Here is a 17045-nt window from a genome sequence, read left to right as displayed (position 1 = left end):
CTCCCTCCAACCCTCTCTCTCTCCCTCTCCCCCCCGCACTCCCTCCCTCTCTCTCTCTCTCCCTCTCTCTCCCTCCCTCAGTGCAATCACTCACTTCCATGGAGACTGCACAGCATGGTTCCCCATCAGTCATCATCACTACAGGGGTAGTGTCCTTGTGCAAAATGAAATTCAGATTTTCATCTGTGAATGTTGAGGAACACCAAATAACAATGACAGATGTATTTAACTGCATATTTATGCATAATGAAAAAACATATTCAAAAACAGCCTTCAGGTGCCAAAATACCAAATGTCATAGATCTTTTTTTGACAGTTATCTGACCTCTGACATCGACAGCAAATACACTGCAAATTTCCGACAAAAAAGCCAACACTACAAACTTTGGGAGGATGTTTATGTAATTCAGCACTGCAACGTCCTTTTCCCATTCAGGGAAGCCATATTGCAAGCCTTTATAGGCGCTATTTGAGTTTAATTCTAAACTTGAACAAAATAACGGGAAATTTTAGTCCTGGATTACAACAAATAATCAAGACCTGGGAGATACACCAGCGCATAATTCACCATAACATGTCTAAAGAATTTTTTTTTAATGAATAGATGTTCAAATTCCACTAAAACCCAAAGCACAAATGAATCTTCCAAAGTCCCTGCGTCAAAGGGGCTGCCTATCTGACCTTCTCAAGGGTGCCTGCAAAGCCGGGGAACTAGAAATCGATTTTTAAAAGAACTCTCAGACCCTGTTTGACTGACATGCAGAGGAAAGGTCAAATCGCCTAATGTGCTGCTCGTCATGAAAGCTTCCAGCAAAGCCCCTCCAACGGAAGATGAGAACTAATATGACACAAATCAACACTCCATCCAGCATAGACAGGAAAAACGGGACTATATTTCTTTTCCAACAACTGTCAAAATTGTGGCAAATTGTTTTATAGCATATAATTTTAAGACAGAATTGCGTTGTATAATCAGTAGTTACACCGAGAGACTGCTATTCAAAACCTTGAATCTTTTCATGGGTAAAGTGCGGGATTCAGGACAGTAACACTGGCTGTCAGCCTCACCATGACTTCCTGGACAAACACACCTACAGCTCACCCCACATGCTCACTATACGTGCTGGGAAGGAGCGTGTGTATTTTATACTCAAATAAGTAAAATTCCAGACTAGGAAACTCTCTGAGATGTCCTCTGCTCTGCAGAAGCCATCAGCACCAGTGTAATGACATCAGCAGCCCATGGCTGTGAGCTTTTATGCAGCACATGCTGAGAAACAGACTGTGTGGACTCTCGCAGCAAAGAGTCCATTTCAGTTCAGCTCCTCCACCTTTATGGGGCTACACCTGAAAGAGCACCTGAGGCTGAAAAAAATCTGATTTCTCTAATTGTATTTGACATTTTATGGCTCTGCTTTGAAGAAACCATCAAAAACCATTTGATGATGACCCCTTAGGGGAACGTGATGTTTTACCACATTTTAGCTCACACCCTCAAAAGGCTGAACAACAACACCCTGGCAGATCTGAACACTCTCCAAACCTTGGCTTTGGTTTCTATCTGAAATACTGTGGTAACCTTTTTATTATTCTATTATTTCAGTCATTTTTCCATGTTTTGCAAGCTTCACACTTTCATATGAACTGATTTAAATGGGTTAATCGGTCTGCTCTGTGTAATACATTCCAGGCCACTGGCTTAATCAACTACATACTCTCCCACCTGAAATCCCTCCCACAAACACTGCAACAGGCCAGAGACTAGATCCTGTGGCCAGCATACTGATCACTCCTAATGAGAACGATTATGCAGGCAATGTAAACACTGACATCCTTCCAGAAAGGGGTGACAGGGATTAGATAATAAAGTAGAATTTAAAACAGCACACACAAGCCAAAAGTTCAGGGGAGGAGAACGGGAGCCCTGCTACCATGAGACACGTAAACTAATATGCCCACAGATGTACATTTATTGCATCCTTAATCTGGTCTTTGACTGTTAGAATGGAAAAAATATAATATAATCACAGAAAAATAAACAGTTTGCCTCCCTCGCTCAGCTGAATCTCATCTCAGCACATACAGTGCCAAGCTGGCACTGCCACATTTGACATTATGCCCCAGGGGCAGGGGCAGGGGCAGGGGCAGGGGGCAGGGGCAGGGGGTAAAATAGGGCAGGATCATTTGGTTTGAAAATTGATTAAGGTCTAAGCTGTGCTGGCGTAGCAGCAGAGGTTGAGATAAAAGTGTGGGTCAGGTTTTCCGTGGGGGGGGGGGATATCAGGGGAGGCCTTCTCATCTATTTTCACCTCTCTGTGTTGTGCCAGAGATGCTGGGCCTGGCTTGGATTTATGAGGATTAGACAGCGATAATTATGCTTTTCATGGCTGGCCTTAGAACTAAAATGATAAATGGCGCTGGTGAGTTCTGAGCATTCAGTCATTAACCTTCTCCAGTGATGGTCAGATATGCCCAAAAAGCATCAGCACTGTCACTGCACTTCCGTAAATATTACTGCTAAAATATGACAACACAATGTTTGAATATGTTGAATGAAACTCAGAAGACTATCGCCATTTCTAGCCACTTGCTTACAAAAATTTGTACAAAAATAATTGTTATAGCTTGCATTACTTCAGCTCATACTAGATCAACAAATAAATGCGGAGACCAATGCTTATTGCAACAGAACTAGTTCTTCTCATCACAGACATTTGTAATTCTTATCTCTACAGTAATGCACTTTTCATACTTTTGCCATTGGTAAGGTGAGCCCTGCGATAGATTGGTAGCAGCTGATCAGTACGTCGATGCCAGACTACATCCTCAGCCGTCTGGATGGTGCATGACACAGGACACAGGACCGGTCTGTGGGATGACTGTTGCCGGAGCCCATTCTGGGCCATGGTGACAGTTCAGTGCCGAGACTCCATGTCCTCCTGGGTGGAAAAGTCTGTCTTTTGCTCTGTTTTGCGCAAGTCGACTTGGGCTTGCGGTTGGCGTAGGACTACCTGCTTCACCTGAGGGGGCTCGAGCAGATCAAAGCCTGTGCGCAGCTCTCTTCTCCGCAGCAGTGACGCAGGAGCAGCGACGCAGGAGCAGTGATGCAGGAGCAGTGACGCAGGAGCAGCGACGCAGGAGCAGTGACGCAGGAGCAGTGACGCAGGAGCAGTGACGCAGGAGCAGCGACGCAGGAGCAGCTCTGCGCGCGGCACATTCCGGTATGACAGCTGTGCAGTCTGCGGCGTAGCGATCCTCAGCCTTGTGAAGCTATGAGAGCGTGCGTCACGCAGACCGCTCCACTAACCCAGGAGCAGCTGGAGGACGCTCCGCTAACCCAGGAGCAGCTGGACGACGCTCCGCTAACCCAGGAGCAGCTGGAGGACGCTCCGCTAACCCAGGAGCAGCCGGATGACGCCCCGCTAACTCAGGAGCAGCCGGACGACGCCCCGCTAACCCAGGAGCAGCCGGACGACGCTCCGCTAACCCAGGAGCAGCCGGACGACGCTCCGCTAACCCAGGAGCAGCTGGATGAGGCTCCGCTAACCCAGGAGCAGCTGGATGAGGCTCCGCTAACCCAGGAGCAGCTGGATGACGCTCCGCTAACCCAGGAGCAGCTGGATGATGCTCCGCTAACCCAGGAGCAGCTGGATGAGGCTCCGCTAACCCAGGAGCAGCCGGAGGATGCTCCGCTAACCCAGGAGCAGCTGGAGGAAGCTCCGCTAACCCAGGAACTGCTGGAGGAAGCTCCGCTAACCCAGGAGCAGCCGGACGATGCTCCACTAACCCAGGAGCAGCTGGATGACGCCCCGCTAACCCAGGAGCAGCTGGAGGACGCTCCGCTAACCCAGGAGCAGCTGGAGGACGCTCCGCTAACCCAGGAGCAGCTGGATGACGCTCCGCTAACTCAGGAGCAGCTGGATGACGCTCCGCTAACCCAGGAGCAGCTGGATGACAGGGCGTGACGTTTCGGATGGGGCCCTTGTCCACCTGTCTGAAGACCTCAGCTTGTTCTCTGCCCAGTTGTGCCACAGACAAAGCTAGTCTTGAGAGAGGCTGTCAGCATTGGCGAGGAACTCCGGTACTTTGTTTTATGCGCGTGTGCTGACAGCATTAGAGCCTTTCTTTGCACCGGCTGGCTGTCTGGAGCGAGAATTTCCATCTGAACCCCGAACGCGATCCCAAGTGCTTCTTGCTCTATTTGAGCAGAGTTATTTTCAGCTTGGTTGAGCGTGCGCGATTCAAACCTGATTCTCCTCACCATTAGGCATGACGTGTTCCACAACAGCCCCCACACCGTGAAGATGTCTCGCATGCTAACTGCCATGGCGACGATGGGATGAAGTGCCTCAGCACTGCAGATTCTAGCGAGGCTGTTTTTGCTGAACGCCTTCTTTCACTGCTCAGTCTACTTCCAGTGCTTGTCCTGGCAAAGAAGCTCATGAAGCGGCTTCAACAATGTGCCCAGGTTTGGAAAAAAAATCACCCATATAATTGAACAGCCCTAGGAAAGAGCTGAAGTTAACTGATGTTTTGTGGTGCTGTGGCCTCTGTGATTGCCTTGACTTTAGATGCAGATCGAGCAAATGCTCCTCTTCCATCATCCCAGTGACCAAGATGTCAACCAAATAACCTTGGACTCCTGGAAGCCCAGTCCAGATTTGATCTTACCCCAACCCCAACTCAACATACTGCTCAACAACAGCAACTCAGCTCAACTCTGTTCAAATCAACAACAGCCTCAGTGCAGAGGGACCGAATTACATGAATCACACTGTTCCACAAATCGGATCGAACCATACGGCTTCAAAATCCAAAACACACTCAGCAATGTCACTGCCGGACAACAATTCCATGCTCTCAGTGTAAGATGCAAGATACGCACCAGTTACATTTTTTACGTCGTGCAATGCACGCACTGTGGCCACAGTGACCTTAATCCTCTGGAATTTCCTTCTGCGACATACAGTAACACGAAATATAGAAAACAGTCAAGCTTCAAGAATGCAATTCCTTTATACTAAAGAGCCGAGCAGGACCCATGAATGGCGAGATGGGAACGGGGATGTAAACATGTACTGAATATATGTTCTAAATCCATTAACTTCTTCCCAGGCTTTTTTCAGTGGGCCCAGTAAATGCACATGAACAGTGTATATATTTATATTTTCTAATAAACGCTTATTGGATGTTTAAAACACAGGGACATCGTAGCGTAGAGTAACCTCAGCAGCATTAACCCAGTTGCTGGGCTGACCTCTCTCTTTTTAACTTATGGTTGCATAAACACCCCCCCACCCACCCCCTTTACTGGAATACTAGTGTTTCAGCTCGACTGGGCTTACTGTCACACAGGTAACCCGATCCTGCCTCCCCAGACTTCACTCTCCTCAGTCTGCTGCTTGTTGTTGTAACAGCCATCATTTAACACTGCTGAACAATGATGGAATCAGGCCAGGGGCAGGCAGCAGTCCTCAGCTGTGCGTTCTCAGGCACAAAACCCCCTTTCACAGGACGTCTCTCAGCCCTGCAGTCAGCGTATAGGCATTTACCGCACAAAAACAAAATCCAGGCTGAGTTTCATTTTATGTTCTCTCTTGTGCTTTCTGTTCCTCACCTGTCTCTGTCGAGTGGTCTGTACTGTATATACACAGGGGAAATCAGCTCGAACACAGCTGTGGGTCTGGATCTATTACACGTGGCATGCGCTGTCTGTCATGTCTCCGCCGTCTCAGATGAGCAATCCTGTCCCTCTGGGGCCCGTGGCTGGAGACCAGGATACCGTAATGCCTAGCTGATGATGTCACGCATCCCTCTTACTGAGGACTCCACGTGTTTAACAGAACAGCTGTGACGGCCCCAAGCTCACACGGCTCGTGTTGCATCTCACGTGCCTTCTCGGGAGAGAATTTAGAGACAAACATTTGCTTTTGGGACCTGGTGGCACTCGATGTCTGGCACTAGCCAAGGATTGCTTACACAAGCATGGCTGTGACTGCTTCAAAACGAACGCCATTTTGAACCCAATATAGCAGTATCAATAAAAGTTCATACACTCATCAGATTCATTCTACCTTCTCCAAACTAAAAGAAGACAGGATGTAATCTGCAGATGTTAAACAGTTAAATCTTGGCTCTTCTTGCTGTGAGAGCACTTCTATCTCATCTGTAATCTGTTACTTTCAGCTGGACCTTAATCACACATATCCACACCTATCAGTTTTATCATCAAGCTAGTAACAGAACAGCTTGCTGTGCCAGATTGCAGCTGTCCGAAGGTCAGATCAATATCAGCCTTACGGCTCATTCATTTGCCACAGTACATTGGCCAGGGCAGGAAACACACCAATCCCATTCTGCAGCGGAATAGCTATCATCAATAAAGCTTCTCTGTATAGCGAGAGAGGGAACTTAAATCCATAACCTCTGCTAGCACAGAACCATAATAACAACATAATTACAACCATAACAACATCTGTAAAACTGCCAGAGTCGCTCTAACATACATGCATCCCTTGGCTTTAAAGTCAGAAAATGCATTGCCAACGTGAAAGACAACAGTAAAGACAAATGAAAGGAAGGATATCCAGCGGCTCTGAACACTGGGGCTGGAAGCAGCTCCCAGCTCTCCCTGCACATCTTACAGTATGAACTGGACTTCCACGGGATCTGTCTCAGGCACACGTGTGTTCAGATATTATTATACAACTACGGACTGAAGTTACAGCGATACGCTGCTCGCTTCCCCCTGTCTAATCTGCACAGGCTGCCATACACAATCACCATGCACATCTGTCATCCTCAGAGATTTCTGAAAATATGACACAGCGTGAAATTTCATAATTAATGCTGTGAGCCCTTATAAATCCATGGTACTCTTTTGAATTGTTTGTTCACTGGTAATGCGTTTTGTATGAATTAATAGCCTGTACTGTACACACAACTCATTCATTCACTCATTAATTTTGCAGAGCCCCTCTAGGAATCAACAAGGTGGAGCAAAGAGGAGGCCTAGGAGATACACTGAGCCAGTTATCTGAGGTGTGTAAGCCAATAGGCCACTCAGCCTGTGTGAACAGAGAGAACAAACTGCATTAATCATCCCAATGAGCTCTGCACATCAGCCTGAAGTAAACACTAGCTCTAAAAGCTTGCAGCTGTTTCCAAATAACAGTCTATCTTACCGCAAAAAGTAACAAAGCGGAGATTTTCTTAACAGAAATTAAGTTCTCTCTGTTATGTAAAAAACCCAGGTTTAGAACAGGAAGGTGTTTTCCTCATGGCTCTGGCTGTAATTACCTAAGACATTAATTAATTAATTAATTATTTCATTGTTTGCCTGACCAACACTGGTAATTTAGTTTGTGTCTCAGTAATAGGTAATATTCAATCAGAATATGTTTTGACCATATGCTACATTAACGCTTGCACATGGTTTAAAGGACTTTCATCCATGGCCATTCCAGTTTTCACTGTACAAAGTCTTCAGAATCCAATATGGGGTCACTGAACAATGATAAAAACCTGCTAACTGCTAACATCCCAACAGTCACTCTTTTGTTGTTCACAGTAGAGTAGGAAAGGCCCTTAATTAACCTTGTGAAGGAACAGCAGTTCACCCGTCCACAAATGCTTTCAGCAACAGGGCCAACGTGGACTTCAGCTGACTTGCAAGCTGTTGTCGAAGAGTCGCTCCATCACCAGCACCCTAGAACGTTTTCTAACCAGCATGCCACTGAGCCAACAGCACAACCTGTGTGGCTATGACTACTGCATTGGCACAGTCCAGATGCTCCTGCATTGGCACAGTCCAGATCCTACTGTATGGCACAGTCCAGATCCTACTGCATGGCACAGTCCAGATGCTCCTGCATTGGCACAGTCCAGATGCTCCTGCATTGGCACAGTCCAGATTCTCCTGCATTGGCACAGTCCAGATCCTACTGCATTGGCACAGTCCAGATGCTCCTGCATTGGCACAGTCCAGATGTTACTGCATGGCACAGTCCAGATGCTCCTGCATTGGCACAGTCCAGATGCTCCTGCATTGGCACAGTCCAGATTCTCCTGCATTGGCACAGTCCAGATCCTACTGCATTGGCACAGTCCAGATCCTACTGCATGGCACAGTCCAGATGCTTCTGCATTGGCACAGTCCAGATGCTACTGCATGGCACAGTCCAGATGCTTCTGCATTGGCACAGTCCAGATGCTCCTGCATTGGCACAGTCCAGATGCTGCTGCATTGGCACAGTCCAGATGCTCCTGCATTGGCACAGTCCAGATGCTCCTGCATTGGCACAGTCCAGATGCTACTGCATTGGCACAGTGCAGATGCTCCTGCATCGGCACAGTCCAGATGCTCCTGCATTGCCACAGTCCAGATGCTCCTGCATGGCACAGTCCAGATGCTCCTGCATTGGCACAGTCCAGATGCTACTGCATTGGCACAGTCCAGATGCTACTGCATTGCCACAGTCCAGATGCAAATTTGAATTTATTGAAAGGATCGCCCCTCCAATTCACTGCCTGGGGAAGATGTCTAATGTCTAATTGAAATTTACAGCAAGCGAGTGAAAGATTATACTTGGAGGTAAGTCAGTATTTTCAGTGTTTTGTTTCCATTTGGAAACCTCTGGGCTTGAGAAGTGTCTGGTGGAACTCACGGAATGGGCTACCTTTGCACTTTTGGATAAATTTTTCCAGTGTCTAATAATAATCCGTGTGCCACAACAAGCCACAAAAAACATGTCAATAGAATAGCAGATGTTCAGATGTCCCGTTCAGCACCAGCTCCTATTAATTTACTATCTCAAATAAAATTCATCCCAAAATGTTATTGTCTGCAACAGGACAAAAAATTAGGTTAATATGTATGTGAATTTTGCTTCAAAAGACAGCAAAATTGTTCTTTAAAGCTTTGTGTGTGTGTGTGTGCGTGTGTGCATGTGTGTGTGCGTGCGTGCGCGTGTGTGTGCATGCGTGTCTGCGTGCATGTGTGTGTGCATGTGTGTATGTGTGCGTGTGTGTGCGTATATGTGTGTGTGTGCGCGTGTGTGTGTGTGCGTGTGTGCGTTCTGTACCAATCCAAATAATCTTGAAGCCCTTAATATGATTGGCTGTGTCTGCATGCAAACAAATTATAAGCCTTGCTTTTGCAATTATAGTCTGTGCATTCATGCTTGGACCATATCAGCATGTAGAAGCAAGGATGTTCATTTTAAACATGAATCTAGTTCTTATATACTATCTGCATTTAGAATAAATATACCTGTAAGCCCATCATTAACGACATGCAGAGGAACTCAGGGACTCAAAGTGAATCATGACATGCAAGCCATTCATTCTACAAGAGCTACTGCTCCCTTGAGCCAGGGATTTAACCTGTACTGCTGGAATGTGTGTGTGAAGCACACAGCTCCGTTGCAAAGTGTCTGGCAAATGCAATCCTTTTTGTTTTCATCTAGAGAGAAAACGGTCACCTTTGTGTGTGATGTCACTCCTCCCTTCACAAACACAAAACACTGAAAAACTGTGTAGGTGATACTGCACCAGTTCAACAGTTCTGCACAAGTGCAAATGTTTTATATTAATGGTCCACTACACATTTGGTTTTTAAGTAGTACAGAGAGGAGCTCTGTGCAGCTGTTTCACATGTGCAGCTTATATAACAGTCACAGGAAAAAAGAAAGTCTTTCCATCTGAAATAGCAGCATATTTCTGCTCAGCTGTCTCAGGATGCAGAAACACAGAGATGATACTCAGCACATGGATCACTGGCCTTGGCCCATGGGCCTGCAAAAGAACATCATGACACGCATGACTAGGAACCCCAATCAATGGTTCCTTTGCTAAGAATAATCGGACTATACCATCTGGTCTATATAGTGTTCAATAATGTCACCATGGAAACTCACTTACCAGTCCATCGCAGTTGCTTATTGCCACCGTGGCCTTGGGCATATCGGATACATCCCCCGTGAAAACGCAGTCGCCATTAATTTGCTCATGGGCCTTTTCCTCAAAGTCTTCCTGCCATTCCAGGGAAGCACCTGGCGCAACCAGTCTTCGGTTGGCTTTTAGGCGTAAGTGCAATTCCTTCCCAAAAACAGTGACGTTGAAAAATAAGTGTTGTCCGGTTGAGGTTACAGAAAGAGTCTCGGAGGCGCTGCGGGCTACCCGTCTTCGTCCAGGGCGCGCGCCCCCGCCTTTACCTCCAGACGCGGCTGAGACCACGTGGGAAACGTACCGGCCGCGGGAGTCTGTACTGAATGGCACGATAAGACCATATTCACTTAACTTTCCAGAGAGATTGGCTGATGGAACAAATATTCAAGTAAGAAACACATTCACTGAGGAATAAAATAAACATACTGCATATCATACTAATAAGTAAGTCACAAGCAATGCTATGCATATGCAGCCAAAAGTTTTTTTTTTTTTTTACAAAAGCAACACTATAATTATTTAATTACTTTTTTATTAGTTACTTTAAAAAATCACTTTCCCATTTGCAAAGATAGTCCAGCAAACTAGTAGCGTTTAATACACATTTAAATAAAATTACAGTGAACAGATTTTTATCTTAATAATGATAAGTAGGAAGTTGCAGAGTGGAAAACAGCTGTATATTTAATTTAAGCAAAATGTTTTCGTCACCTAAGAATAACTGACAGCATGATCTGGACACTTGCCAAATTAAGACTCCCGTCATGGTGTCCTCAGGACACAATGGTATTAATGTGCATTTTCATAATTAATCGATACTTACATTTTTTTAAAGTTGTATGTATGTAACAATGGTGTTTCTCAGCTCTGCATTTTATTTCGCCTCGAGCAATTCCCGGAAGCAAAATAAAGTTCAATGATAAGTACAAAATTATTGAAGAAAAACTTACCATGTGCTTTTGCAGAAAGTCTGTAATCGAGAAATAATAAACTGATAGAACAGTACATAATAAAATAGACATAATCCATTGCGATACTTAATATGATATTAAAAGCTGCCACTTCAACCAACGGGAGTAGAAGTAATGTAAACTTTCAATGAGCCCTCTTCCTGGACCCACAGTCTGTGGGACAAGCTTTCAATCTGTAGCTGCAGCGAAACTGGCAAGCATTCTGAGCGTAACTCTAAAAGCCAAACTGACGGATATTCATGAGTTGTTCCAATCTTTTGGCCTCTGTTGAACTGTGCATAAACCAGGACAGCCCCATCCATTTAGGAAGGGGGGAAAATCGGAGCGCTGATGACGACATCTCTCCAGCTAATCACAGAGTTCAGTGAAGTAAAAATGGTCTGTACGGGAACCAGGGAGTCGGGCGGCTTCGGAGTCTTGTGTGTGTTTTTTTTTTCTTACAAAACAAATATAAGTGCATGTATTTGAGTTGTAAGAGGACATCTCTAAAGAGTTTGAGTTTAATAGACATATGGTACGCGCAATTATGCGAAGGTGGACATGTTTAGTGTACAGAAAAACCGTCACTAACTTCTGAACTTCTACCCAACAAAGTTACAACTCAGAAGTTCCAGCGCTGAAAACAAGTTATGGCGAATGATTGTGAGGGAAACAACTTAAGGAATGCACTGAAAAGCTTTTACCCATTGCGCTTCTTAACTGTGACAGTGCAGCAATTGTTTGTGATAGGCTAGGTCGCTGCTTGCAATGTACAGTGTTCGCGAAAATTATGCAACCTATATCTATCAAAACGTTAAAAAAAATTCTCCCTCTCTCTCTCTCGGCAAAAGTTTAGTTTTTCTTCAGTAGGCTATTTTTAGTTGGGGAAAATACTGAAAATTCGCGTAATCTATTTACCTGACTTGCTATAGTATGTTATTTAAATATGCTATTTTAAACCAGCACAAACTTACATACACATTGTTAATGGATTTCAAAATATGCGCAATAATTACATTTTTAAGAATAAATTACTACCTTCAAAAGTAGCACCGCCTACTGGAGGAGGATTCGGGAACGGTTGTCTGAAAGAAGTTGGGGAGAGGGAGAATGCCTTCTCCTGTAGAAGAAAACTTGAAGTTTCTGCCGACAGCGTGGCAAAATTTCACGTTAATACTGTAAGGTTTCATTAGTACAACAGCGCCGACTGAAAAACACTATAGAATGGTATTTTAATAGAATAAATTAAAGTGTCAGAACAGTTAAATGATAATGTCAGCATGGCTGCACGCGGAGACATAATTATATATAGCTCATAACATTCTTGTTGAACGCACGTCTTCATTATCATATCACTGTAATAACAGCAACTTTGACGTTTTGCTCTTAGAGCAATAAGCAAGTTAAAAGCAACAGTCCGTGTGAAATGCACTGTATGTCACTACCTCAGCTTTTAACGACAAAGCTTTTAACGAGATAAACTTTATAGTGAACAATTAATCTGGGATATACTTGAAGATAAAACTGAATCTATTGCTTGTACAGCATTTTATACACCTTTCATCAAACGTGCACCGTGTGTAATACCGGCGGCGGGCTATATGAGCTCGTTGCCTTAAGGTGAGAACATCACGTGCAGCCAAAGCCGATTATCAGATAAGGTGCAACATTAAGCTTTTAACCGAAGCGTCACCCACTGTCACTCACAATCCCCGTTTTGAAATTAATTGCAAACTCACCACAATACCGAGCATGAAATTGCGATACAGAAGGGTCGGTCATGGTATAAGAACAGTACTCACATGGCATTTCACTGCCTCTCTGCTGAAGAGGAACAGTGTGCATGCATTGCGGTTTACACGCTGTTTGCATGCTGGTGCACTCCAACCAGCGTAAAACTGGAAAGCATGGCTACTTTTTTACTTCTAATATAGAAATATGCGTGAGGCATATTCTGATGCTAATCTAAAGTTCGATAGAGTATTTGGAACGATTAACGCTACATCCCTCCGAGTGTATTTTATAGCAAGCAGGCAGAAAGCCAAGGTCTGAAATCGGTTTTTACTCAACCTGAATAGGGCAGCGGTATGAATCTCCAGATTCCCCTAACGGCGCTTTTATCACGGGGGTATTTGTACCAATGTGTCGCTTTCCACTGGGGGCAAAACCACTGCGAGTCAGATCGTGACGGCACAGACAGGTAATTAAAACTTAACGGGAGAAGAACAGCGCGATCAGAACGAGGAGCCCGGTGTTCTGAGAACTGGCCCGAGGAGCATTTTAAACATCCGGGGAGCTGGGTCATGCAGTGCACTTACAAAAGTGCTCATAAACAGTGATTACGGGGCCTCGAGTTTGCTGTTCACTTCACGGACTGATTGTAATGGTTTTTCCAGCCATTAAAAATCAGTACATGTAGTACGTACAGTATTGTGTGTGTGTGTGTGTGTGTGTGTGTGTGTGTGTGTTTACATTACAAAGAATTCAATGCTGGAACATGAATATGATCAAATGTTGACTGAGAGATGTTTGAAATGCTTTGTGGTGCATTAATTGTTCATCTCCAGTTGTGTGGCAAAACCCAGAGGTTCCTTCTTCAATTACTGTACACATCCTTAAAAGATTGTGATCATCGCTGAGATCGTGGTTTCCAACAGAAAGGGGTCTAGAGTACATTTTCTCCCCCAGACAAGTTTCAGAGTCCGTTTGCGGTGTATAAGATTCTCCCGGAGGTGTCCCTGGCTGGTAATCGTCTCAATACTGTGCGGACAGCCTGCGTGCAGCAGGTGTGTTTTTATGTGCGTTCGTTCCCAGGGGCTGCATGAACATTTGCAACCCAAAGCCCAACATTAATAAGCAACGGAAACTAACTGCAGTATTAAGAGACAGAAACCATTAACTACCTCGTTAGGAGTTCAATTCTCTGTTTCCATTCATGATGTTGGTACAGAACATGCAAGGCTTTTTTTTTTAACGAAGTCCAGAAAGCCAATTCCACATGATGCAGAGTTTAATTATAAGCTTCATTTTCTCCAAAAATGAACGGCCTCATTCTCAGTATGATCAGAATGACAATTAGCATTAGAGTGGTTGCAGTAGCAGTGGTGTGGTGTGGATGAATAAGTGCTGGTTTCTTAGTAAATTTCATTCAGTTGTTGCGTTCGATCCCTCCTGCTGACTACAACATTGCCAGCACCATAGTCCTGGTAGCAATCATTTGCACTTCTTGAGATGAGCCATTTTCAGTAAGATACCAATGGTTACTGTTAGTGAACATCTGCCCCAGGAATCTACATGCCCCATCACAGACAGACTACTTTAATCAAACAGGCCGTTGAATCAACAGAGAGATCCTAATATTTATTTTCTCCAGACTGCTCAGGAGAGCACACGGTTAGGAGAGCCGGTTCCTGGAGTCAGCTTTGGCAGTAGCAGCCCGCTTACATATTCACTTTGTCCTCTCCCTTCTCTGCAGTGAAGTATCTGATGTGTGTTCGCTCGCCTGGGGGAGGTATGTCTCATAACGTTTCCTCTCCCTCCGTCTGCCTATACATCCAGAGAGAGACTCTGAAGGATATCCTGTGGCATGTTGCTAGGAGCGCAAAGTAAAGTTTGGAGTAAAAACTGAAGCAGTGAACAGTGTTATGTCACGCCCTTTTCCTGCAACTCTTTGCAAATCAAACAAATGAAAGGTGTGTTAACTGCACAGTCTCTGCAGTCGGTGCTTAAAAAAAAAAAAAAAAAAAACTCATTGTATTGTCATTCTTGTAACCAATGCATGTGCTATTTCTCCACCAGTAGTGGCAAATGCTTTTGAGTACAGCCTCAGTTCTTCAAACCCCTAAAAAGAGGGTCAATAATACTGCATGAAATGTAGCTTGTTTAGATTGTTTTTACGAGCTCTAATGAAATGCCAGTCGGCTGAGAAAATATGTTACTCATCGTCTTTAAAATAGCTGAGATGCAGTGCAGCTTTATGGGAGACCCAGCAGAGGAACGACCCAGCGGATTCGAGCGGTGGTTTGGAGCTCCAGTCGTGTCCCTCAGCCCTGCGAGCTCATAAAAAACAGCCCAGACACCAGAGACGCAGGGCTGGAAAAATAAAGCCGAACGATCACAAGTTAAACCACACATGCTGAAATCTGTTACGTTTAGTAAAACGGATATTACTGTATGGGTCGGTTATGTTTAAATAATGACACCTGAAATGTTCAAGCATAAAAAAAACAAATTATGCTTTTAGAAAGCAGAGTTTTAAAGTATTTTTCAGCAATATTTTAGACTAGTACTGTGGATCCTTCAGTGATCACTGTAGAATGTGCAAAGTCATAACAGTGGTAAATCAAACCAAGATGAAGGGGCTGGTCATGTATCCCGGACTGTAAACATTTGCTCTAGAGCCATTTCCTGTAAAGAGCATTTCGCTCAGTATATATATAAAATGATTTTCTCCCTTTCATAAGAGAAAAGCAGGAAGTTCATGGGAACATTCGGTTGGCTTCACGTTTTTGATCTCCGGGCCAGTATGTCATTGCGCAGGGCAGCTGCTGATTCTGTGGAAGGCCGGATCAGGAGTGGTGAAATGAGTCGGGGCGCTCCCGGGCGGCTCAAGCCTGTCAGTCCCCCCGTTCTGCTCTCCTCTCTGGAGGAAGCTTTCAAACGAAGTTCATTACATCCCCTCTGGCCCGACCAGCTCAATACGCCTCTTTGTGCTGAATGCCTCTGAACAGACAGCTCCAGTTACATGTTAGGATATCTCAACGAGTTTGGAAAGCATTTCAAAGTGCCGAGCCGCCATATCATCCAACCGCGGTCTTCATGTCCGAAGCTTATCTTGACCCTGAGTCAAGCTGGCCACATACTGAAGCTGAACTGCTTAACCTTGTTTTATGATGGAGCAAATAGGAGGATCCTCGCTGTTACATTAGAAGATGCAGGGAAGAGCGCATTGCCATGTGATCTTTCACTTTCCTTTACTCTTCTGCTTAGGGAAATGGAATTGAACTGTTGATTAATGGAGCTCATAAATCCATACCTTTGGTCTTTGGCCATGTTCTCTGTGCCACAGTGAAGCCCGGCTCTGTTTCATTGTGCATCAGGCTGCTAATGAAAACTGTCAAAATAACATGAGACATGACCTGTGAGCCATGTGCAGGGCAGGACTCTGATACGCTCATCTACACCCGGAACATTACAGACTGAGCTGGGCATGACTCACCCCTTCAGCTACTGTACACTACAAAGGTCCTTTAATCTAGCCCACTTGGTTTCCGTTTTCATTAATCCAGGATAGCCTGCACCCAGATAAAACCCGAACAGCTTCCGTCCTCAGAGACAACCTCTTTATACACTTAAGAGCCAGGACGGGATCAGGGAGATCACCTTTTCAAAGCCGGGGCGAATATCAAGAGCGTCACTCCAAAACGGAGGCGTCTTTCCAGCCACGCGAAACAGAACTATCCAGACTGCAAGACCAAACATCTCCTCAGTGCAGTCTCTAATCAGGTCAAACATTGTGGTTTTATCAAATCTTCAACAAATCTTTGTACTGAATATGGTTATTCAAAAACCTGGTGGAGCTGGTCATTATACACTGCTGTGTTTTCCATTTAAACAATTTAATACAACAGAAGGTTTTTATAACTAAATTAAGTGACCGAGGGTAAAGGTGTGCTGGTTCAGATTGATAGATCATTTTCCCTTACACCTTATGGCCAGGGAAAGAGTGGGAATCTTTAATCCAGCACTGTTTTTTAATTGATACACAGTGTAACGGTGACTTGCGTCACAGGGAAATATTCAGTAGCAGCTGAAAGTGCTCTGAGGTGAATGGGGCACTGAGAGGTGTAATTAGTGGTGGAACACTGCAGAGCTGGAGCCGGAATTCAAAGGCAGAAGAGACGCAAGAACGACCTGAGAGGAAAATGGCAATTACTGAAACGCTCTCCATCTAAATAAAGTCTCCTGGCACTGCACAGTGAGTGCAAGTCACGCTCCGAGTGTGTGTGCGTGTGTGTGTGTGTGTGTGTGTGTGAGTGTGTGTGCGTGTGTGTGTGCGTGTGTATGTGAGAGAGTGTGTGTGTATGTGTGTGTGAGAGTGTGTGTGAGTGTGCGTGTGTGTGTGAGAGTGTGTGTGCGTGTGTGTGT

At 45.0% G+C, this 17045-nt stretch overlaps 1 protein-coding gene across 8 annotated transcripts in view; it reads right to left on the bottom strand.

The window, feature by feature from the left end:
* The window catches only part of LOC118221100 (A disintegrin and metalloproteinase with thrombospondin motifs 14), a 54545-nt gene extending 42646 nt beyond the window's left edge, over window positions 1-11899 (bottom strand). For 5 of the 8 annotated variants that reach the window (XM_035405804.1, XM_035405806.1, XM_035405807.1 and 2 more), the window contains exons 1-2: window positions 10899-11899; window positions 9922-10316 (exon numbers count right to left, since the gene is read on the bottom strand). In XM_035405804.1, coding sequence (XP_035261695.1) covers window positions 9922-10316; window positions 10899-10977 — 474 coding nt within the window. In that variant the 5' untranslated portion in view covers window positions 10978-11899. Of the gene's footprint in view, window positions 1-9921; window positions 10317-10898 lie in introns of those variants that run through there. The other 3 variants (XM_035405809.1, XM_035405810.1, XM_035405811.1) reach the window with 2 other exon arrangements.
* Between the last annotated feature and the right edge of the window lie 5146 nt (window positions 11900-17045).

The sequence above is a fragment of the Anguilla anguilla genome, chromosome 2, assembly GCF_013347855.1.
Source record: "Anguilla anguilla isolate fAngAng1 chromosome 2, fAngAng1.pri, whole genome shotgun sequence".
In the NCBI taxonomy this organism is placed as follows: domain Eukaryota; kingdom Metazoa; phylum Chordata; class Actinopteri; order Anguilliformes; family Anguillidae; genus Anguilla; species Anguilla anguilla.
This window is presented reverse-complemented; position numbering and strand designations above follow the sequence as displayed.